The sequence below is a fragment of the Salvelinus sp. IW2-2015 genome, linkage group LG15, assembly GCF_002910315.2.
Source record: "Salvelinus sp. IW2-2015 linkage group LG15, ASM291031v2, whole genome shotgun sequence".
Taxonomy (NCBI): Eukaryota; Metazoa; Chordata; class Actinopteri; order Salmoniformes; family Salmonidae; genus Salvelinus; species Salvelinus sp. IW2-2015.
Window position 1 is genome coordinate 12485697 of NC_036855.1, and position 24640 is coordinate 12510336.

Sequence of the window (24640 nt, forward strand, 5' to 3'; positions counted from 1 at the left end):
TAGTTCCTGCCATTTCCTAGCAGGGAATACTAATAGGCAGCCTATTCCTACAGGGAATACTAATAGGCTGCCTATTTCCTACAGGGAATACTAATAGGCTGCCTATTTCCTATAGGGAATACTAATAGGCTGCCTATTTCCTACAGGGAATACTAATAGGCTGCCTATTTCCTTACAGGGAATACTAATAGCTGCCTATTTCCTACAGGGAATACTAATAGGCTGCCTATTTCCTATAGGGAATACTAATAGGCTGCCTATTTCCTACAGGGAATACTAATAGGCTGCCTATTTCCTACAGGAATACTAATAGGCTGCCATTTCCTACAGGGAATACTAATAGGCTGCCTTATTTCCACAGGGAATACTAATAGGCTGCCTATTTCCTACAGGGAATACTAATAGGCTGCCTATTTCCTACAGGGAATACTAATAGGCTGCCTATTTCCATAGGAATACTAATAGGCTGCCTATTTCCTATAGGGAATACTAATAGGCTGCCTATTTCCTAAGGGAATACTAATAGGCTGCCTATTTCCTATAGGGAATACTAATAGGCTCCTATTTCCTATAGGGAATACTAATAGGCTGCCTATTTCCTATATGGAATACTATAGCTGCCTATTTCTAAGGGAATACTAATAGGCTGCCTATTTCCTATAGGGAATACTAATAGGCTGCCTATTTCCACAGGGAATACTAATAGGCTGCCTATTTCCTATAGGAATACTAATAGGCTGCCTATTTCCTACAGGGAATACTAATAGGCTGCCTATTTCCTACAGGGAATACTAATAGGCTGCCTATTTCCTACAGGGAATACTAATAGGCTGCCTATTTCCACAGGGAATATTAATAGGCTGCCTATTTTTACAGGGAATACTAATAGGCTGCCTATTTCCTATAGGGAATACTAATAGGCTGCCATTTCCTACAGGGAATACTATAGGCTGCCTATTTCCACAGGGAATACTAATAGGCTGCCTATTTCCTATAGGGAATACTAATAGGCTGCCTATTTCCTACAGGGAATACTAATAGCTGCCTATTCCTATAGGGAATACTAATAGGCTGCCTATTTCCTATAGGAATACTAATAGGCTGCCTATTTCCTATAGGGAATACTAATAGCTGCCTATTCCTACAGGGAATACTAATAGGCTGCCTATTTCCTATAGGGAATACTAATAGGCTGCCTATTTCCTACAGGAATACTAATAGGCTGCCTATTTCCTATAGGGAATACTAATAGGCTGCCTATTTTCCTATAGGAATACTAATAGGCTGCCTATTTCCTATAGGGAATACTAATAGGCTGCCATTTCCTATAGGGAATACTAATAGGCTGCCTATTTCCTATAGGGAATACTAATAGGCTGCCTATTTCCTATAGGGAATACTAATAGGCTGCCTATTTCCTATAGGGAATACTAATAGGCTGCCTATTTCCTTACAGGGAATAACTAATAGCGCTATAGGAAATAGGCAGCCTATTAGTATTCCCTATAGGAAATAGGCAGCCTATTAGTATTCCCTATAGGAAATAGGCAGCCTATTAGTATTCCCTGTAGGAAATAGGGTGCCATTTCGGATGCACCCTTAGCCAGCAAATAGGCCCACAGTTAACAAACACACACTATTATTATTGTCCCTACACACCCATCCAAGCCTTGTCCCTATTCTGACCAACCGAAGGGGTAGTAAGAATGCCCCTCCCCAAAACCTACCTGTCATCCTGCTTCTCGTTTCCTGTCGTGTCGGCGAAGACGTGGTTGTGGAGTTGTAACGTCTCAGTCTGTTTGCCTCGCTCGGCTCCTTGTGGATGTCCCTCTTCCACCTCTCGCTTTCCCTCCTCTTTCACGCTTTTCCTGTCTTTCCCTCTCTTTCACTCGCTCTGTCTTTCCACCTCTCTCTATCTCCCCCCCATCTCTCTCTTCCTCTGTTCTGTTTCTCTCCTAGTTAAGGTCTTACTAGAGGTACAGTATCGTATGCGACTGCTGCCCCTCACTCTCCCCTGTGGCACTGGCAACAGCGCATCACTCCGCATGCTGCTAACAGAGGGTGTCTCTCATCTGATCTATGGCAGCAGCTTCAGCTGCTCAGGTTACATAGCTGTGCCTGCCTGCCTATCTGCCTGGTCTATGCAGATGCACAATCTGTGGCTGTGTCCGAAATGGACCCCTATCCCCTGTATAGTGCACTACGTTTGACCACGGCCCATAGAGCTTTAGTCAAAAATAGTGCACTATATAGGAGGTAGGGTTCCATTTCAAACACCGCCTGACTGTTTGAACACTCTCTCTCAATACAGAACAGGCAATTGGTGACTCGGTCCATCTACATAGACATTGTGATACATATTGTCATCTGCATTCAGTCAGCCAGCCGGCACCAAAACTCACTGGCAACAGGAGCTTATGAGAATGCTGATGAGAGTCTTCCCAAAACACTCAAAGGATTATATCTGTCATGAGCTCTTCCTCTTGCCATTGTGGGCTGCTGGTTTCTGATTTTTCAAATGCAGCCCAGAACACAAACTATATGAATCAGACAGATTCATACAAATATATACTAGGCTACAATACACCCAGGGGGGGATTGTTTTGCAAGTCAGCCTCAGATGCCTCCAAAAACACACTGTAATCGCCAACTCTCCCAGTCCATATGCAGTTAAAATAAGCATGTAGGCATGGCAGTGTGATTTTCACACCGCAGGGTGTCTCTCCCTTATCCCTTGACATGCAATACAATACAATACCATTCGCTGACTCCCCAACGGTGTGGTGTAGTTTGGGCATCCATGATCATAACCTCTGGGATTTGTCCTAGGAATGGACCTCAGACATATTTCTTTCTCCTATCTGTCCTCTATCTCTCTCTATCCTTTTCTATCTCTCTCTCTCATTTTCTCTCTTCTTTTCTCTCTCTCTCTCTTCTTTTCTATCCCTCTCTCTCTTTCGAGCTCTCTCTCTACTGTCCGTCACTGTCATCCGAGACTCAATCCATAAGTGTTTGTCTGCGTCATGTGTGTCATCATCCACACCAGCACTTAATGCCGCTAACATGACGCATTCAGAATGAGTTTGTCTCTGCTTGCTACTGCTCATGCAACTATGTATATGAACAGCTCTAATGCTCTTTCATGATTTCCTCCCTCTCTCCTGTATTTTTTATCTCTCCCTCCCTCCCTCCCTCCCTCCCTCCCTCCCTCCCTCCCTCCCTCCCCTCCTCCCTCCTCCCTCCCTCCCTCCCTCCCTCCCTCCCTCCCTCCCTCCCTCCCTCCATCCCTATCTCTCTCTCTCCTCTCTCTGTCTCTCTGTGTGAGCACCAGGCCATGCTGGGAAGGTAAGCACGGAGGCGTCTCGTAAGAAGGGCGTGGGGGAGGTCCAGAATAGACACCGGCTCATCCCATGGGCCGGAAGATCTACGAGTTTACACACGCCCCCATCGGTCAAGTTCTGGTTTCACACAGTGAGTCTGCTGTCAGGCTTGTTGCTACCTAGAACCATAACATTTTTGGGGAATTAGAATGTTTTTTAACAGAGAACCCAGTAGATAGATGCAGTGTGTGACACAGCGTGTCTCTTTCTGTGTCTGTGTCTGTGTATGTGTCTGTTGCCAGTGTCTGTCTGTGTCAGTGGCTGTGTACAGGTCTCTTGTGCGATGTCTGTGCCTGTGCCTGTGTGCAGTGTCTGTGCCTGTGTGCAGTGTCTGTGTCACTGCATGTGTCTGTGGGCAGTGGCTGTATCGTGTGCATTGTCTGTCGCTTGTTCAGTGTCTGTGTCATGTCTGTATCTGTGTCTGTGTGCAGTGTCTGGTCAGTGCATTGTCTGTGTGCAGTGTAGTGGTCTGTGTGTCAGTGTCTGTGTCAGTGTCTGCGTGCATGTATGTGTCTGTTCAGTGTCTGTGTGCAGTGTCTGTGTGCAGTGTCATGTGTCTGTGTGCCCAGTGGTTCAGTGTCCCGTGTGTCTTGTGTGTGTGCATGTCTGTGTCTGTGTGCAGTGTCAGTGTCAGTGTCTGTGTGCAGTGTCTGTGTCTGTGTGCAGTGTCAGTGTCAGTGTCTGTGTGAAGTGTCTGAGTGCCGTGTATGTGTCTGTGTGTAGTGTCAGTGTCTGTGTGCAGTGTCTGTGTCTGTGGCAGTGTCTGTGTGAAGTGTCTGAGTGCAGTGTATGTGTCTGTTTGTAGTGTCTGTGTCTGAGTGCAGTGTCTGTGTCAGTGTCTGTGTGAAGTGTCTGAGTGCAGTGTATGTGTCTGTGTGCAGTGTCTGTGTCTGTGTCTGTGTGAAGTGTCTGTGTCTGTGTCTATATCTGTGTCTGTGTGCAGTGTCTGTGTGAAGTGTCTGTGTCTATATCTGTGTCTGTGTCAATGTCCAATGAAAACATCCCAAGCCCTCCCCAACAGGGAGCATCATCTCTTATTCGCTGAGATAAAAAACACTCAAAGTAAAGCCGTTCTCTCCCTCCCTATAACTGTATGGGTCAGAAAAACCCATATCAAATGAATGGATTCATTTTAGGAACAGATATATACGGAAGTGGTCAGATGACGCGGATGCTACACTACAGGACCGTTTTGGACTGGAATATGTTCCGGGATTCATCCAATGGCATTGAGGAGTACACCACATCAGTCTTTGGCTTCATCAATAAGAGCATCGGTGAAATCGTCCCCACAGTGACTGTACGTACATACCCCAACCAGAAGCCATGGATTTCAGGCAACATCCGCATCGAGCTAAAGGCTAGAGCTGCTGCTTTCAAGGAGCGGGAGACTAATCCGGACACTTTTAAGAAATCCCGCTATGCCCTCAGATGAACCATCAAACAAGCAAAGCGTCAATACAGGATTAAGATTGAATCCTACTACACCGGCTCTGACGCTCGTCGGATGTGGCAGGGCTTGAAAACTATTACGTACTACAAAGGGAAACCCAGACGCGAGCTGCCCAGTGACGAGAGTCTACCAGACGAGCTAAATGCCTTTTACGCTCGCTTCGAGGCAAGCAACACTGATGCATGCACGAAAGCACCAGTTGTTCTGGATGACTGTGTGATAACGCTCTCCGTAGCCGAGGTGAACAAAACTTTTAAACAGGTCAACATTCACAAAGCTGCTGGGCCAGACGGATTACCAGGACGTGTACTCAAAGTATGCGCGGACCAACTGTTACAGTATGTGTCTTCACTGACATTTTCAGCCTCTCTCTGACTGAGTCTGTAATACCTACATGTTTCAAGCAGACCACCATAGTCCCTGTGCCCAAGGAAGCGAAGGTAAACAGCCTCACTGGGGCCAAGCTTTCTGCCATCCAGGACCTATATAATAGGCGGTGTCAGTGGAAAGCCCAGTGTCAGAGACTCCAGTCACCCAAGTTATAGACTGTTTTCTCTGCTACCGCACGGCAAGCGGTACCGGAGAGCCAAGTCTAGGACCAAAAGGCTCCTCAACAGCTTCTACCCCCAAGCCATAAGACTGCTGAACAATTAATAAAATCGCCACCGGACAATTTACGTTGACCCCCCCTCCCTCTTGTACACTGCTGCTACTCGCTGTTTGTTTGTTACCTATGCGTAGTCACTTCGCCCCCACCTACATGTACAGATTACCTCAACTAGCCTGTACCACTGCACACTGACTCGGTACCGGTGCCCCCTGTATATAGCCTTGTTATTGTTATTCTTATTGTGTTACTTTTTATTATTACCTTTTATTTTAGTCTACTTGGTAAATATTTTCTTAACTGTTCTTGAACTGCACTATTGGTTAAGAGCTTGTAAGTAAGCATTTCATGGTCAAGTCTACACTTGTTGTATTCGGCGCATGTGACAAATAAAGTTTGATTTGATTTGATACTTGGTCAGGGAATCATCATGATCTGCTTTGCATTCCAAACTATCCTCTGTCATATTACCTCTCCTGCAGTAGTTGTCTTATCTACAAAGCAGCCATGAAAATGAATATGAACACAGTCTTCTCACACTGCATTGTACTTTTTACCTCACTGCAGTTCAGTAGTACACTTTTTAGGCTGGGGAAAGGGATTCAAACTAGCTTAGTTCATAAATCAGGCTTCATGAGGTCACTACATTACGTGAATCGCCTCCAGATTTTGATGAGACCCTGAAGGTTTGCTGCGATTCTGTGCAGTTAGTTTTTGACAAACTATCACTTGTTCTGCGTATACCGCGGTGAGACCTAACTTTTCTGTGCTAAAACAATTTGAATGCCCTCTAAGACTACTTAAGACCCACTTATGACCCACACCTTATGTCATCTGTAAGACCCTCTGCACACTGAAGACTCTTCACATGCTCCGGCACACTGTGTGTTTGTCCCCAGATGGCCTATGTGGCGTACCTGATGCTGTTCAACTATATTGTGCTGGTGAAGATGGACCTGTGGCCCTCACCGCAGGAGTGGATAGTCATCGCTTACATCTTCACCAATGGCATCGAGAAGATGAGAGAGGTAGGGCAGTACACACATTTACAAAGAGATGGTTCAACTCCAGGATTTCTCAATACAACTCCAGGATTTCTCATGGATATTTCAATACAGTCAAGCATACGCAGGTCTATAACACAGACACATGTTAGAGAGGTGGGTGGGTTGCACGTTATGAAGTGTGTCATTCTAGTCAATCAACACAGATTTTCAAAAGCAAGATCAAATAAAGTACAGGAGCTAAATTCCAGTGACCATATGAAATGATCCTACTAAGAGCCCTGCACTCTGTCATCCTCCTAAAACAACATATATTTGCATTCGTCATCATTTCCAAACCTGTACCTATTTATGTAGAACAAATTCTTCAGTGACCTTTTATAGGCCAGCACGGCTCTCTTTCTCTTTCCCTCTCTCTCCCGTTCTCTCTCCCTCCATCCCTCCCTCCTTGTCTACCTCCCCCAGATTCTGATGTCGGAGCCGGGGAAGCTGTTGCAGAAGGTAAAGGTGTGGCTCCAGGAGTACTGGAACATCACGGACCTCATGGCCATCCTCATCTTCTCTGTGGGCATGGTGCTCCGCCTCCAGGAGCCGCCCCTCATGAGTTACGGCCGGGTCATCTACTGCGTTAACATCATCTATTGGTACATCCGGCTGCTCGACATCTTTGGCGTCAACAAATACCTGGGCCCCTATGTCATGATGATCGGCAAGATGGTGAGTGGGGCGGAGTCTGTCACTGGCAGGGTGCACTTGCACACTCCCAGTCATGGATTTAACAATGGCAGAAAATCCCTCCAACCAATGCTTACACCAGTCCAATGCTTTGAATTCCATGATGTGGAGTGTGCAAATGCAGCTTTCGGGAGAAGGGTAGAGAATTTGGTTGCAACCTATCTTTCAGTCTGCCTGTCTGTCCGTCTGTCTCACTGTCTGTATGTCTGCCTGCCTGTCCGTCAGTCAGTCTTTCTCTCTGTCTGTATGTCTGCCTGTCTGTCAGTCAGTCTTTCTCTCTGTCTGTCTGTCTGCCTGTCTGGACGTCAGTCTTTCTCTGTCTGTCTGTCTGTGTCTGTCTGTCTGTCTGTCTGTCTGTCTGTCTGTCTGTCTGTCTGTCTGTCTGTCTGTCTGTCTGTCTGTCTGTCTGTCTGTCGGTCGGTTGGTGTCTAATGTTCTACTTAATTGCTCACTTAATGGGAATTCTATGAAGATGAATGAGTATTATCAGGTTCCAACATTCTCCCTGTCTCCCTTTTTGTCACCCTCTTTCTCCTCCCTCCCACTCCTTCTCTCTCTCAGATGATTGACATGATGTACTTTGTGATCATCATGCTGGTAGTGTTGATGAGTTTCGGAGTGGCCAGGCAGGCCATCCTGAATCCCAATGAGGACCCATCCTGGATGCTGGCTCGGAACATCTTCTTCATGCCTTACTGGATGATCTATGGAGAGGTGTTCGCTGATCAGATCGACCGTAAGCCCACAAGGGGTGGTGGATGTGGGGGGAGGGAGTGAGGGGGAAAGGGTGGTGGAGTGGTGTAGAGTCGAGCTCGGAGTGTAAGGCTACCTGCCCCTCCAACACATACACACACACTCAGCAGACTAGCTGAAGTCATCCAGGTGCTGAAATGCCATGCACTTGGAACCTCTCAGTTCCCCCTGGTTTCATATATATATATATATATATATATATATATATATATATAAATATTTCCCCTGGTTTCAGGGGGAACTATATTAGTTCAACGAAAGACATTGGTGGCCGGATTGGTTCTTATTCACGCTGGTCATGCAAATTTTAAATTGCAGTAAAAAATACCCATATTATATTTTCTGACAATAGCAGAGGACAGATCACTAACAGCTCACCTTATCTTAGTGATGAGGTCAGGTGATGTCTAACAGCAGGTAACATTTCTTAGTCATTTAGTAATCGACTCAAATAAGGAACATGATTGCTCTCTGAATGCACCATCTGTTTTGAGGGAGTGCGTGTGTGTGCGTGAGTGTATAGAATGGAAGGACTAGCCCAAAGCTGGAGATCTGAAATAATGCTGTCATTCTTTGTTTCAGATGTGCATAGTAGGAAGCTAAAGCACAGGCTGAATTCAAAACTCTGGATGATCGAAAATCAGTTTCGAGCTCATGGAACCTGGCGTAATAATGGTCCATACCAACATTGCTATGTTCAATCAGAATGCCAGTAAATCGATAATTAGACCCACCCTCGTCCCGTCCCCTCCCTACACCATTCCAGCCTCACTGCCATACCATCACTGCACCCTCATCTAGGGGCTGCTATTGAGTCAGATATGCACATAGAGATGGATAGAGGGTACACTTTCCACAAAGCCTGTTTTAGCATGGACAGTGCCATTGAAGGTTTTCACCATTTTAATGTAGTCAACTGTGTGGGACTGTCTATGGGTTGTGGAGGGAAGAATTCCATACCGGTCAGCAGGAGGGATCAGGCATTGAATTATACACTTCAGCTGGCAGTAAATCACCAACCTTCGCTTTATGCTTGTTCAGATTATATACACTGCTGCACAGTAGGTGGCAGTAAGCACCTTTTCAGTTTTTTTATGGACCGTCAATGAACTCATAGAAGTAGACGAGATGGAGATAGCCCTCAGTGGTGATGGCTATGCTGTCACAGAAGCTATAATGGCCCAGATATAAAGATGAGTCCTCTATCTGTCTCTATGAGATAGCCCTCAGTGGTGATGCCCATGCTGTCACAGAAGCTATAATGGCCCAGATATAAATATGAGTCCTCTATCTGTCTCTATGAGATAGGCCTTAGTGGTATGCCATGCTGTCACAAAGCTATAATGGCCCAAGATATAAAGATGAGTCCTCTATCTGTTCTCTATGAGATAGCCCTCAGTGGTGATGCCCATCTGTCACAGAAGCTATAATGGCCCAGATATAAAGATGAGTCCTCCTATCTGTCTCTATGAGATAAGCCCTCAGTGGTGATGCCCATGCGTCACAGAAGCTATAATGGCCCAATATTAAAGATGAGTCCTCTATCTGTCTCTATGAGATAGCCCTCAGGGTGATGCCCCATGCTGCGCAGAAACTATCAATTGGCAAAGATAGAAGGCCGTCGTCCTACCTTACCATTTCTATGGTTTAAGCATCAGCACGACATACTGAGCAGGTCTAATAACTGTGTTTTCATTGCAGTAGCACTCTTGATTGGGTTTATTGGTTTATTTATTGTTATTGAGGTGACATTACTAAATCTGAAAGGGAACTAAGGATGTGTTACAGACATGCTACTTCGACATTTTCACTGATTTTGTTTGATTTTGGAAAAAGTAAGCGCCTGCCAGGTAAACCCAGTCATTATTGCCATCCCCAACGCCAGCTCTGCTATCACTAGAACATGATTGTAACATCACTACAATGGCATCTAGACACACAAACTCACAAAAATGGATGCGCAAATACTTGTGCACACTTGCAATACAACCAACAACACAAACACACACACACAACACGTGCAGATTCGTATACACACAACACACCACACACACACACACACACACACACACAAACACACACACAACACACCACACACACACACACACACACACCACACACACACACACACACCACACACACACAACACACACACACACACCACACAATCACACACACAAACATGAACATATCATACCCTGTCATCATCTGCAATCTGTTTTTTCACGTGGTTCAGTTGTCAGAGTTTTTAACCCAATTTCTTTGAGTGTAAAATGTTGAGATAGAGAGATAGAAATTACTTCAGTTCTCTACCTTTGGGCTGCCTTGTGTGATCAATTGAAATCCAGAGATGAGTATGAATATAATGATTCATAGGCAAACAAACAGATGAGGCATCCAAAGTGAAAGTGCTGAGTGTCCCCATTATAAGCCACAGCAACTGAACCATCACTGATGGAAAAAACATATGATGTATCTTAAATACATTTCAATTGATCTGTAGTATAGTCATTATTCAGCTAGGCTATGGCACGCATATGTGACAATATATTTTAAACATCATGCCATGTTTAAATGTATTGGGAATGCAAGTTATTGACAATATATTTTAGAATATATTGTGAGATACACATTTCAGCACATAACACCTTTCCATTCTAGAGCTCACTCCTTCCTATCCCCTACAAAAAAGATGCATATATTCAGTATATTATGCCTCTTGTTTGTTTGCTAAACTTGAAGTATTTGTTGTTCTGTTTATTTGTTGGTTTGTTTATTATAGATGTCAGCGTAGTGATTGTCTATTTGGTGTGATTGCCTGGGTTTGCTTGTATGTACTGTATGTTATCTTTCTTTCATTTGATTTTGTGTTCGTCTTATGTTGGCTTGCTTGTCTAGTCGTTGTCTGTATGTTAATTTGTTTTGACACACAACTGGCCTTTACAATATGTTTGCCTTTATTAATAATGTTTGTCGGATAAACTCTCTTTAGGCTGGCTACTCTTTTGTTTTGTCATATGACAAAGTAAATGGGGTAGCTTTAAGAGAATTTGTCTTGTGACTCAATCTGTGACACCTTGTGTGTCATCCTGACCCTGTGGTTGTGTCATTGTGCGTAGCTCCATGTGGCCAGAATATCACCACAGAGGACGGGCATGTTGTGGCTCTGCCACCCTGTAAGACGGGAGCCTGGATCGTTCCTGCCATCATGGCCTGCTACCTTCTGGTGGCCAACATCCTGTTGGTCAACCTGCTCATCGCTGTTTTCAAGTACGTTCTTTCTCTCTCTCTCGCTCTGTAGACCTACACTCTCCTTACGCCCACTCAGTTATACATACCAGGGCCTTGTCCAGAGACCACCCCTAGCCCTTACCCTCCAGACACTTGTGGAGATCTGAGAGGATTTTATAGGTTTAAGCAAATTGATAGGTTTAGGCCAGGAGGAATTTTCACCACATTGCTTACACCTGCCCAATCCTGTCAGATCTCCACAATTGCGGGGAGGTAGGGTCTCTCGAAGTTGTTCTCTCTGGACACGGCCAGAAATGTGCATAGGATGGGTTTATTTTACTCTCCCGCACCCACTCTGTTTACTGATGTGTTTACCAGGGCCCATGCACAGCATACTCGTATATCACCAGGGTTAGATAGCTACCTAACTTATTTCCATCTGTGATCCGTGTTTGTTTTATATAGCTTAGCAAGTGATTACTTTACTAATTACCAAGAATTGCATATGAGAGGAAAGTTCCAGTACAGAAAGAGATGAAGTGTAAGAAACATGCTGTTAATACATTTCTGTTTTACTGGCATTTTCTTTCAAATGTAAATGTAGGAAGATTTTGGTGATTTTAGTAGTAGAAGTAGTAGCAGGCATAGTCGTAGTAGTGGCTGTAGTGGTAGAAGTTGTGGTGACGGTAGTATCACTAGTAGATAGGTGGACAGAAGGATGAATGAATGAACATTCGGGTTAGATGAGTGGATGATACGAGGGGGGGTGGAAGAGGGGTAAGTGTTTCAAAACTATACTGAACAAAATGATAAACTCAACATGCTAAAATATTTCAGTTACAGTTCATATCAGGAAATCAGTCAATTGAAATTAATTAATTAGGTCCTAATCTAGGGATTTCACATGACTGGGAATACAGATATGCATCTGTTGGTCACAGATACCTTAAAAACATGGGCCTCACAATGGGCCTCAGGATCTCATCACAGTATCTCTGTGCATTCAAATTGCCACCGATAAAATGCAATTGTGTTCGTTGTCCGTAGCTTATACCTGCCCATACCATACCCCCACCGCCACCATGGGGCACTCTGTTCACAACGTTGACATCAGCAAACCTCTGGCCCACACGACTCCATACACGTGGTCTGTGGTTGTGAGGCCGGTTGGAGGTACTGCCAAAGTCTCTAAAACGATGTTGGAGGGGGCTTATGGTAGAGAAATGAACATAAAATTATCTGGCAACAGCTCTGGTGGACATTCCTGCAGTCAGCATGCCAACTGCACAGTCCCTCAAAACTTGAGACATCTGTGGCATTGTGTTGTGTGACAAAACTGTCCATTTTAGAGAGGTATTTTATTGTACCCAGCACAAGGTGCTCCTGTGTAATGATCATGCTGTTTAACCAGCTTCTTGATATGGCACACCAGGCAGGTGGATGGACTATCTTGGCAAATGAGAAATGCTCAGTAACAGGGATGTAAACAAATGTGTGCACAACATTTGAGATAAATAAGATTTTTGTGCGTCTAGAACATTTCTGTGATCTTTTATTTCAGCTCATTAAACATGGGACCAACGTTTTACATGTTGAGTTTATATTTTTGTTCAGTGCATATTCCATCTGCATAGGGTTGGTTTGACATTTTGGTTGTTACTGTCTGTTGTCATAGCAACACCTTCTTTGAGGTGAAGTCCATCTCCAACCAGGTGTGGAAGTTCCAGAGGTACCAGCTCATCATGACCTTCTACGAGCGGCCCATCCTCCCCCCTCCCCTCATCATCTTCAGTCACATGACCATGGTCCTCAAGCACCTGTGCTGTCGCTGGCGGAAGCACGACGATGACGAGAGAGACTATGGCCTGAGTGAGTACATGGCCTAGGTCTTTAGAAATGTATCCTTCCTTCTTTCCTTTTACACTTTATGTTGCTTTTCTTCATCCTTCCATCACAGAGCTCTTCATCACTGAAGACGAGCTGAAGAAAGTGCATGACTTTGAGGAGCAGTGCATCGAGGAGTACTTCCGCGAGAAGGATGACCGCTTCAACTCCTCAAATGACGAGAGGATCCGAGTGACATCAGAGAGGTTAGATATGGGCAAACACAATCCTGTCATACTTAAGTGCAACATATCTCCTCACTCTCTCTATCTCTCTGCATGTCTCTCTCTCTCTCCCCCTCTCCCTTATTTTCTCTCTATCTCTCTCTCTTTATCTCCTTTTTCTCTGTCCGTTTCAGAGTGGAGAACATGGCCATGCGCCTGGAGGAGGTGAATGAGAGAGAACACTTCATGAAGTCATCACTGCAGACCGTGGACATACGGCTGGCCCAGATGGAGGAGCTGATTGGTCGGATCGCTGTGGCTCTTGAGCGAGTCACGGGGGTGGAGCGGGGGGAGGTCAACAAGGCCCGCTCACGCACCTCCTCGGACTGCACAGACTCGGCCTACATGCTGCGTCAGGGTGAGTGCCCAGATGCGGCTTACATCCTGCGCCAGAGCAGCTTCAACAGCCAAGAGGGGAACTCCTACCGGCTCAATGAGGGTGCAGAGGGCTCCATGTCTCCGCCCTCCCCCACCGGCCTGGCCACGCGCACACGCAGTCACTCCTTCTACGTGGGCGGAGGTCGTGAGCGAGCTGGGGCCGACAGGGCCGAAAGGGCCGACCGTTTCCTCAAGGAGCGCTCCTTCAGCCTGCACCGAGCCAATAGCTCACAGTCGGTGGCCTCGGGTACCGCCCCCAAGGAGTCTAAGCCCCTCCCACTGGCCACGCTGTCCATCTCCCAGCAGCACCGCCCCTCTTCCTGCATCGACATCTATGTGTCGGCATCCGAGGAGGCGGGGCCAGCCGAGGTCTTCTCGGATCCGCTGAGGATGGCCCCTCCCCTCCGGCACGACTCTTCGCTCCACTCTGAGATTATGGAGGCGGTGCTGTCGAGCGGGAGGGACTACAGCGGAGGCAGCGGTTTGGGCGACAGACACTCGGAGGGTGGTGCCGTGTTCGAGGACAGCGCGGCTGCAGACCTGTCGCTATGCTCCGCCCACCTTCTCCCAGATAACACCATGCCGACCTGGGACCTGGACCCCTCCCCGCCCCCGTCAGCGGGACCACTGGAGCGCTCCAAGAGCAGCCGCTACCTGTCCACTGGCGGCAGGGGCTACCTAGAAGAGACTCAGCTGGTCAAATCTCACAGCCTCATGTTTACACCGCGAGGCTGCTACGGAGGCTTAGGGGCAGGGGTTCAGGTCAAAGCGGCTGAGTACACCAGCATCACCGACTGCATAGACACCAGGTGTGTCTCCGCCCCTTACTCCACCGCAGAGCGCTCCCACTCCCCCGGAGGCTCCACCTCATTCCCCTTCAATAAGCCCCCGGACTTGGGTTCCTCCCACCCAGAGCGCGAGGCCGAGCTCAGCCACACAGAGTCAGACCCTGAAGACCCAGAGGACCTGGCCCCGGCCCCCGAGCCCCATCGCATGGGGAGGGGCTTAAGAGGGGCGAGTGGGACCCCATTCTGCTCGCCCTTCTCCAGGCTGGAACGAGCCAACAGCTGCTCCTCAGACGACTCCTCCCACCCATCATTGGCCCCTCCTTCACACAGAAAAAGCCTGTCGGTCAGTGAGAGGATGGAGAGGGGTGCAGACCGTGGGGTTCTGGGGGGACCCAGGAACCCCTTCCTGAGGAGCAAGTCTGGGGCACGGCCCGACACCAAGACAGACAGCCTCTCCATGAGAAAGCTGACCACCCCCTCTGCGTTCAGCAGCTTCGACAGTAGACACAACTACACGTGACAATGATGAAGAAAACAGGACAGGGACAGGGCACACTCTGTTATACAGGACCATAGGGCCAGCCAGGGGTAAAGGCAAGGGTCATGGGGAGGGCTCCTACCAGTGTAAAACAAAGTGCTATGAAGCTAGGGTAGTTCTTACCTCCTCCTGAAGCTGACTCTTGTTGTATGTTTGGTGATGGAGGGTATGTGCCGTGTCTGTCTACCATCTTTTTAGTCAAGTCAACACATTGTTACTGCAATGCATCACGTCACAGAACACTAGTGTAGCCCAAATAGAAAGTATAAAAATGAAATCTCTGATAGGACAGTTTAGTCAGTCTTTAGAAAATAATAAACTTGGCCACCTGACAATATAAGACTGGAGGTCAGAATTGTCACCTCAACCCAAATTTCCTCAGGTTCCCTAGTTTCCTCTTTGCCCTTAAACTGCCCATACTCATGGATATGACTCTATACTTCTGTGCTTCCACCACTGAAATAGCAGTCTTTCCACCACTGAAATAGCATTGTCTTTTCACCACAGAATAGCACTGCATGCTACAACAATAGCAGCAGTAGTAACCTCATCCCCAGGGTAATTGTACATATCGCATATTTTTATTTATTTTTTATTTCACCTTTATTTAACCAGGTAGGCAAGTTGAGAACAAGTTCTCATTTACAATTGCGACCTGGCCAAGATAAAGCAAAGCAGTTCGACACATACAACAACACAGAGTTACACATGACGTAAAACAAACATACAGTCAATAATACAGTAGAAAAATAAGTCTATATACAATGTGAGCAAATGAGGTGAAATATAAGCCTGAAACACCACCGACTCAAATCTGACCTATGTGGTAGTAAAAAAATTAAAACTACAAAAACAATTTTGATCTTAGCGAATCTCACGACTGGGCGTTGTGTCTCCGAATCAAAAAACTTGTGCGACGCTAGCAAGACGGAGGTGGGAAGTGCTCAGAGGGAGGTGATTGATTACAAATAAAGCCAATGGCTATGGATTAGGACTTTTTCCTGATCTTTCTGTTGGGATAATGACGGCCACGTTTGAAGCTTTGGTCCGCCAGACTGTCCAAGCATGCATACGCGGTCGCAAAACTCAGTCTGGGAACTCAGTTGGGGTCTCAACTTACTGTTGAGAGATAGAATACACAAGGTGCAAGTTCGAAATTTGGTTGTGCATCATCAGTTTTTTTTTCTTGTTTTGTCATTCACTGACAGTCACTCAATTAGCCATGTCAGCTAACAATTTTTAGATTGATAAGTTAGTCTAGCCAGTTATCTAAACAGGGCCCCTGGGCACGTGCCCAGGGGGCCTGACCTCCAGCGGGCCCACATTGATTTTGTTAGTCACGCTCACTCAGATATCATTAACATTGCATAAATCATGGCAAAATTGGTAGAATTGCAGGAAATTTGCTTTAAATTGCAAAAATGTATCTCTGCCCCATGGCCAAATGAGTAGAATTGTATGAAATATGTTATAAAATTGCAACATTTTATCTCCGTCCCATGGCAAAATGTGTAGAACGGCAGAAAACGTACTTAAAAACTGTAAAATGTTATTGCTGCCCCATGGCAAAATCAGTAGAATGCACGAAATGTGTTATAAATGTGCTACATTTTCTCTCCGCCCCATGGCAAAATTTGTAGAAAATGACTAAAATGACTAAAATGATCTCCACCGTCAAGAGGGGGGCCACTAAACATTTTGCCCTGTGTCAGAGCATTGGGGGGAGGAAGTGTCTGCTGAACTAAATTACAGCAGTAGTGACTATAGTAAAACACATGGACACCAGTCAGCTGGTGATGACTTTATCAATGGATAGAGACAATGAGCATTGTACAGGTTGAATTTCTAGACATAATAGGGCTCTATTATGTATAATGCATGTCCCTGGTTTAAAATCGATGCACATTGACAGTCAAGTAACATTGACTCAATAGATTTCAGAGGTCAAAATCAGGGCAGTAAAATTGATTACCTACAGGGCTTGATTAACAGGGAAGATGGGAAATTTGATTAAATGTAGACATGTGCCTATCTATTTACTTGTTGTCCTATACCCAGTCACCAGGGCTTAGTGTCATTGTGGCCTACAGTGTAAAGGTATGAACAAAGTGTTAACACATACACATAGTCATACTTGCACTCTAATGGCAGCAAGGTGTATGGAATGGCTGAAGGAAAGCCAAAACAATTCCTCTAATGTAACAGATCGTTTGATAGGCCCAGCGTCATCATTATTTCCCTTGGATTAAATCTGCTCAGTGCAAAACTCAAAACTGGGCACAAGAGGGGGCTGTAACCCTGTTTAAGGAGTCCTTCATCCCAAACAGTAAACCAATGTTGAAATCAGAACACATCAAGATCAGCCTTTTCAGCAAGAAAACATCAAGCATGTCTGGTAATGGCATTGCATGTTCCTTTCATTCCTCTGGCAGCAGCATTTTGTTGCTTGGTTCTGACACCTGCTAGTCTCGGGTAGCCAGACATGGTCAACTACGATCATTGGATTCATACTTCCTACATTGTTTGGACGTTCATTCATGATTGAATCTATTCAAATCGAAGCACCAGACCAGAGTAATCCAGAGTAATCAGAGTAATCGTTTAGAATGATAATCTGAAAACAGCAGAGAATAGTCTGCACAACATGTAACACTACATAATACTGTATGTGTATGTGTAGGCTAGAAGAGAATGGTTAGAGAACTGAATTCCACAAGATGGAGTTATTTGAAACATTTGCAAAAGAGTCAACTCTATGAATCATATGCATTTTAAGAGACATAGAGGCACCTTTCAAGTTGATGTAAATGGCAGAGAACCCGTCTTAATTTATTACAACAAAAAATATCTGACAGGAGTGGAATACCTGTTACAACATGTTTGTAATAATGGAACATGATGAATAACATTTACATCACAGGTTCTCAAATTAGTTATTTTTTATATTTGATCATTATTAAATCACTTCAATTTAATTGCACTGCAATTGTTTTTATTGATTATATTTGACTATTTTGTTGCTTACAATGAATAATTGAATGGCTGTTTGAAATACAAACTGACTCTTTATATCTTTTCAGTGCTATTTTGTCTAATTTAAAGTATTTTGAATTATTACAAGGTTTTAACATTAATAAAAGGTGTCACCTATAAGCACTAAAAACGTATGTATTATATGATTCACTTAATATATTATGTGATAAATTACTATATTGTACATCACAATCATATTTAAAGTATTTAATAATTTGCTATATTGTATGTTCATGAGCAGCTGTCAAAAAGAAATACAAATATATATTTTTTAATGTAGGTTGGATATTTCAATGCAATACTTCCCTGCAAGCATTACCAAACTCAGGGTGTCTTTCAGGCCTGGAGTAACTATTTGAAATTCACAATAACTTAAACATCTACATATATCTGCACATTTCTTTTGTTAGTAATTCTTCTCACAAATCTACTTACCCATGGTATCATTTTCCTGTATTTCGCAACTATTGGGATAATGCATTTCTGAAGTGTTTACAGCATTTTTTCTTACACTGGAGAAAGGCATTGATTTCATGGCTAAGAACATGCGTAAGAACTAAGAGAGAGAACTAGGAGCTAGAACTAGGAGAGATAACTACTTGATGCCTTTTGAGGGGGAGGGCTAGCGGCTCTCTGTGTATTTTCACTATTGATCTGAATGTTTAATTTTCCTTATCAATGTCCAATACCATTGCAGGGTGTTTTCACACATTTCCTAAGCTGCTTCTTTGTCTTGTAAGGTTGTAGATTTGCGAGTGACGCTCAGCAAATGAAGGAAATGTGTTGTATGAGCTGAAAACCAAAAAATAAGGAATATTTCAATCTCTCTTGAGCAGACAGGCCTCCACTAATCACTGTGCTTATGCATTCAACCCACATTTTCATGGGACTCCCACATCAGTTGTGTTCCATGAAACCCAACCCTACCATCCATTTTGTGGACACAGGAGTCAAAGTTAAAACCAACTATGAGCTTTAATACGATCACAAAGTGTGAAGAATAGTTTGCTGGGCTTGGAGTTTTGTTGAAAACTAGTGTAAGCACATCCAACTTTCAGGTGCAGGGTGCAGTAAAGTACAGTCATGAAAAATAAATAAATACCCACACAATGTTGGACAGTCCTGTTGTTAGTTGTTGGTGGGGTTTTGTCTCACAATACATGGGATAGATCACTTTTTCAAATGTGTAGTCGAAAAATAAGCTTTAAAATAAGTTAACAAACTTTTAAAAAGATGTCTGAACATCTCATTCAACACGCTCATTGAAGGAACATTAGGTGACAATAGAGGAGAGATAAGGTGATAGTTTGGTTACTCCTTGGCTTTTTGTCCAGGCACTGATTTGGGTCCTGGGTCCTTTAACTAACCTCAGTGAATGGGCTGTCAGCCCTCCAGGGGACATAAGAGATCTTTTTATTTTCGTTATGGAGAGGGACATGCAAGGACAAACATGTCCATAGCACTTCTAACTCATGTGTAAATGTTTTGTATATGTTGCTGTGGCTGTTGTACAATATATCAATATATATAATAAAAGGGAGGTCTATGTATGTCTGAGGACTCTGACACAGAAATGACAGTAGCCTAATACTGAGAATTGTGCCAATGTGATCCAACAAAACCTAATGTACAGTATTTTTTAAATATTTTCCTATACTGTAGCATACAGCTTTGTGAATCATAGACTATGGTTATAATTCAAATAGGTTTTTATTTCCCCTCAGTCTGTTGGTGAGTAGGCTACTCGTATGCTAAAGAGGGGTCCAAGCACATGTTTTCTGCAATAATGCTGATATTGTAGTTTTACTTGAGGGGACTTATCTTCCAGCAGTCTCACTTTATTTAGTGTCCTTTAATGCATGCAGCTCTTCCACTGATGATGTACAAAAATACATTCTGTGAAATTGATGAAAGAGAGAGAGTGCGAGATAGAGAGATTATAAATTGTGTCACAGTGGTGAGTATTTGGATGCAAATGCAAATCTGTATTCTTCAATATGAATAGGATCATGTCTGGCATGCATTATTAAATAAACACATGAATGCATAACCATGGTGTCCCCGTTGTAGGCTATTTTTCAATGTGTTATGAAAGGGATGCATCATGTTTACCAGGAACACAGGGAATAAATAATTGTATAACAAACTTTCGTTAACATCCAAGAGAAACAATGCTCAGTCAATGGAGGAAAATTCTCTGCATTCTTATGGCATTTTCACACATAGTTCTGAGCTATTGTTTGAATCAGAATGAGATAATTTGTTACACTGTATTTACATTTTTGGAGGGTCTGGTTGGTTTCACAATGCCAAATGTCAAACGAACTAAAATGCCTTAACAAAACCACATGTTCATGCAAGTAATTTGTTTATTGGAGAAAAATGTTCACGCTAAATCCATCTATGATTATCAAAGAGCATAACTTGTGTCCAAAACTTCATATTAGGCTACTTTTGCTTTGGTCTTTCAATAACATGTGGGAGGAAACAATAGCAGCTTTAAGTGCAATGTGAACAGTCTATATTCAGTAGCCTATACAGTGGTGATTTTAGCATGTCAATCTTGGTGGGGCAAACTCATTTATTTTTAGCAAAGCCACTACACCAGCAAAGCCACTACACAACACAACACTAAACAATACATTCATTCCACTATAACGGTGACAAAATGTGCCCACAAACTGTTAGGGCCTACATAAAGCTGTCCCAACAGCAGAGCTTTCTTTTCAGCACCATGGAACCTTATCTGGCAGTGAAACAGTAAATTCAGCTGTATTTACTGCCTTCAAAAAAAGAAATAGCTGATATGGCTGACTTGTTTAAACAAATGTGGCTTCTACTGACAATTGAGATGTACAAACTATGTCATAAAGGAACGATAGGTGGATAAGAGGCAATCCGTAATTTCAATTAAGACATTAATGAGCGTGCTAAGACGGACGTAGTCAATATAACTATTTGTTCAGCACATGGGCCACTAACAGCTTACTACACAACATACACTTAGTATTACTTTCTTAGCTACAGTATATATACAGTGTGTTCGGAAAGTATTTAGACTACTTGACTTTTTCCACATTTTGTTACGTTACAGCAGGATTTCATCAATGATCTCTCTGTACTTTGCTCTGTTCCTCTTTCCCTCGATCCTGACTAGTCTCCCAGTCCCTGCTGCTGAAAAACATCCCCAGATCATGATGCTGCCACCACCATGCTTCACCGTTGGGATGGTACCAGGTTTCCTCCAGACGTGACGCTTGGCATTCAGGCAAAAGAGTTCAATCTTGGTTTCATCAAACCAGAGAATCTTGTTTCTCATGGTCTGAGAGTCCTTTAGGTGCCTTTTTGCAAACTCCAAGCGGGCTGTCATGTGCCTTTTACTGAGGAGAGGCTTCCGTCTGGCCAGTCTACCATAAAAGCCTGATTGGTGGAGTGCTGCAGAGATGGTTGTCCTTCTGGAAGGTTCTCCCAGCTCCACAGAGGAACTCTGGAGCTCTGTCAGAGTGACCATCGGGTTCGTGGTCACCTGTCTGACCAAGACCCTTCTCCCCCAATTGCTCAGTTTGGCCGGGTGGCCAGCTCTAGGAAGAGTCTTGATGGTTCCAAACTTCTTCCATTTAAGAATGATGGAGGCCACTGTGTTCTTGGGGAACTTCAATGCTGTAGAAATGTTTAGGTACCCTTCCCCAGATCTGTGCCTCAACACAATCCTGTCTCTGAGCTCTGCAGACAATTCCTTCAACCTCATGGCTTGGTTTTTGCTCTGACATGCACTGTCAACTGTTGGACCTTATATAGACAGGTGTGTGCATTTCCAAATAATTTCCAATCAGTTGAATTTACCACAGGTAGACTCCAATCAAGTTGTAGAAACATCTCAAGGCTGATCAATGGAGACAGGATGCACCTGAGCTCAATATCTAGTCTCAAAGCAAAGGATCTGAAAAAGTATGTAAATAACGTATTTCTGTTTTTTATCTTTAATACATATGCAAAAATTTCTAAAGACCTGTTTTTGCTTTGTCAATTTAGAATAAGGCTGTAACGTAACAAAATATGGAAAAAGTCAAGGGGTCTGAATACTTTCCGAATGCATTGTATCTCGCTGGCAAATTACAGCATTTATTACATCCCGAGTGGCGCAGTGTTCTAAAGCACTGCACCTCAGTGCAAGCGGTGTCACTGCAGTCCCTGGTTTGAATCCAGGCTGACTCACATCTGACTGTGATTGGGAGTCCCATAGGGCTGCGCACAATTGGCCCAGCGTTGTCTGGGGTAGGTCGTCATTGTTTAATTAAAACCTCTTTGAGCTAGGGGGCAGTATTTTTACGTCCAGATTAAAAGCATGCCCAAAGTAAACGGCCTGTTCCTCAGGCCCAGAAGCTAGGATATGCATATAATTAGATGTAGATTTAGATAGAAAACACTCTAAAGTTTCTAAAACTGTTAAAATCATGTATGTGCGTATAACAGAACTTATTTGGCAGGCGAAACCCTGAGGACAAACCATCCAGGAAAATAAAATGTTGAGATCACTGTGTTTTCAATTAGGTTTCTATGGGGAACTAGATTTATGAGGCACCTGGTTGCAGTTCCTATGGCTTCCACTAGATGTCAACAGTCTTTAGAAATTGGTTGATGTTTTTCCTTTGAGAAATGAAGAAGTAGCCCTTTCCTTTCTGTGTCAAGCCAAGTGTACTTTTTTGTTTGGTGCGCACGACCTGGAACTCGCCCCACTTTCATTTTATCCGCTATTGAACACAGTATATTCCGTCTTAAATTTTATCGATTATTTACGTTTTAAAATACCTAAAGTTGGATTAGGAAAGTTGTTTGAAATGTTTGGACCAAGTTTACAGGTAACTTATTAGATACTTTGTAGTCAGGTTGGGCGAGTTGGAACCGGTGTATTTTCTGAATTAAATGCGCCAAATAAATGGACATTTTGGGGATATAACGAAGGAATTAATCGAACAAAAGGACAATTTCTGATGTTTCTGGGACTTATTGGAGTGCCAACAGAAGAAGATCTTCAAAGGTAAGGCATGAATTATATCGTTATTTCTGACTATCGTGTCGCACCTCCCTGGTTGAAAAATGTTTGTTAAGCATTTGTTTGCGGGGTGCTGTCCTCAGATAATTGCATGGTTTGCTTTCGCCGTAAAGCCTTTTTGAAATCTGACATGGTGGCTGGATTAACAAGAAGTTAAGCATTATTTTTTTTGTATTACACTTGTGATTTCATGAAAGTTAAATTTAATAAGTAATTTAATTTGAATTTGGTGCTCTGCCATTTCACCGGATGTTGTCAAATCGATCCCGCTAAAGGGATTTGATCCCTAAGAAGTTTTAACTGACTTGCCTAGTTAAATAAAACAATAGTTAAAAAAATTACACAAATTATGCAGCAGCATATAAGACATTTTTGGACTCACCTTGTTGTGCTCACTTGAACAGGAAGGTGGCGAAGCGGTCCTTCTTGTGGGCAAATTTTTTCATTAAAACTTTGTCAACAAAGTCTTGCGTTCTCTGTATGTATGGTGCTTTCAAGACATCTGGGAACTCTGAAAAAAGCAAGGTTGAATTATGACGTCAGTGATCTTCAGGTCGGAGCTCTAGAAAGAGGCCAGAGTTCCCGGCTTGGAATTCCGAGTTGGATGACCATTCAAAATGTATTTTCCCAGTCTGAGATTGTTTTTTTCAGAGTTCCCAGTTGTCTTAAACTTACTGGACTCTGAGATTTCTCAGTTCTGAGTTTCCAGTTGTTTTGAACGTGGCAGAAGTCATGTTGGATTGACAGCATGGCCAATGTATTCAACCTTTTCTGGCCCATAGTGTTGCATGTGAATGTTTTTCCTTTTAAGCTTGGAAAAGAGACACCTTAAAACCAGACTTGGACCACACACCCTCTCCACCGAATAGCAGGGGAAGCAAAATAGTGATTGCTTTGCAACGCTTGCAGTTAGCCACTGATTCCTTCCACACCACTCATTGTTGAATTTGCGATTTCCAACTTGTTGTGTAATGTTTATGTCCAATGCCCGATGAGCACCGACACGTTTCATCTATAATTTCTCTTCATTATTTATCTTCATATGACAAGGATTAAAAAGGATTTGCCAGTAGATTGTCGACGTGATTCATAAGGACGACTGCTTGTCTAGCTAAGATTTTGAAAGTATGTTGTTGACATGATCAGTCCAATCAAAGCTACAGTAGACTTGATGTCATTTTATTTTTTATTTTTTTACTTTTTTTATTTGTTTATTTCACCTTTATTTAACCAGGTAGGCAAGTTGAGAACACGTTCTCATTTACAATTGCGACCTGGCCAAGATAAAGCAAAGCAGTTCGACACATACAACAACACATGGAGTAAAACAAACATACAGTCAATATTACAGTAGAAAAATAAGTCTATATACAATGTGAGCAAGTGAGGTGAGATAAGGGAGGTGAAGGCAAAAAAAAGGCCATGGTGGCGAAGTAAATACAATATAGCAAGTAAAACACTGGAATGGGTGATTTGCAGTGGAAGAATGTGCAAAGTAGAGATAGAAATAATGGGGTGCAAAGGAGCAAAATAAATAAATAAATACAGTAGGGAAAGAGGTAGTTGTTTGGGCTAAATT

At 43.6% G+C, this 24640-nt stretch overlaps 1 protein-coding gene across 1 annotated transcript in view; it reads left to right on the plus strand.

Annotated features, from left to right (window-relative positions):
* LOC111975077 (transient receptor potential cation channel subfamily M member 3-like) overlaps positions 1-20061 on the plus strand; it is a 42335-nt gene extending 22274 nt beyond the window's left edge. The window contains exons 11-22 of the mRNA XM_070446872.1: positions 3332-3471; positions 3623-3700; positions 3812-3817; positions 4003-4053; positions 4324-4337; positions 6300-6468; positions 6910-7161; positions 7741-7915; positions 11052-11202; positions 12839-13032; positions 13121-13253; positions 13406-20061. Of these exons, the coding sequence (XP_070302973.1) occupies positions 3332-3471; positions 3623-3700; positions 3812-3817; positions 4003-4053; positions 4324-4337; positions 6300-6468; positions 6910-7161; positions 7741-7915; positions 11052-11202; positions 12839-13032; positions 13121-13253; positions 13406-14957 (2915 nt within the window). The 3' untranslated portion in view covers positions 14958-20061. The remainder of the gene's footprint in view (positions 1-3331; positions 3472-3622; positions 3701-3811; positions 3818-4002; positions 4054-4323; positions 4338-6299; positions 6469-6909; positions 7162-7740; positions 7916-11051; positions 11203-12838; positions 13033-13120; positions 13254-13405) is intronic.
* The last annotated feature ends 4579 nt before the right edge of the window (positions 20062-24640 follow it).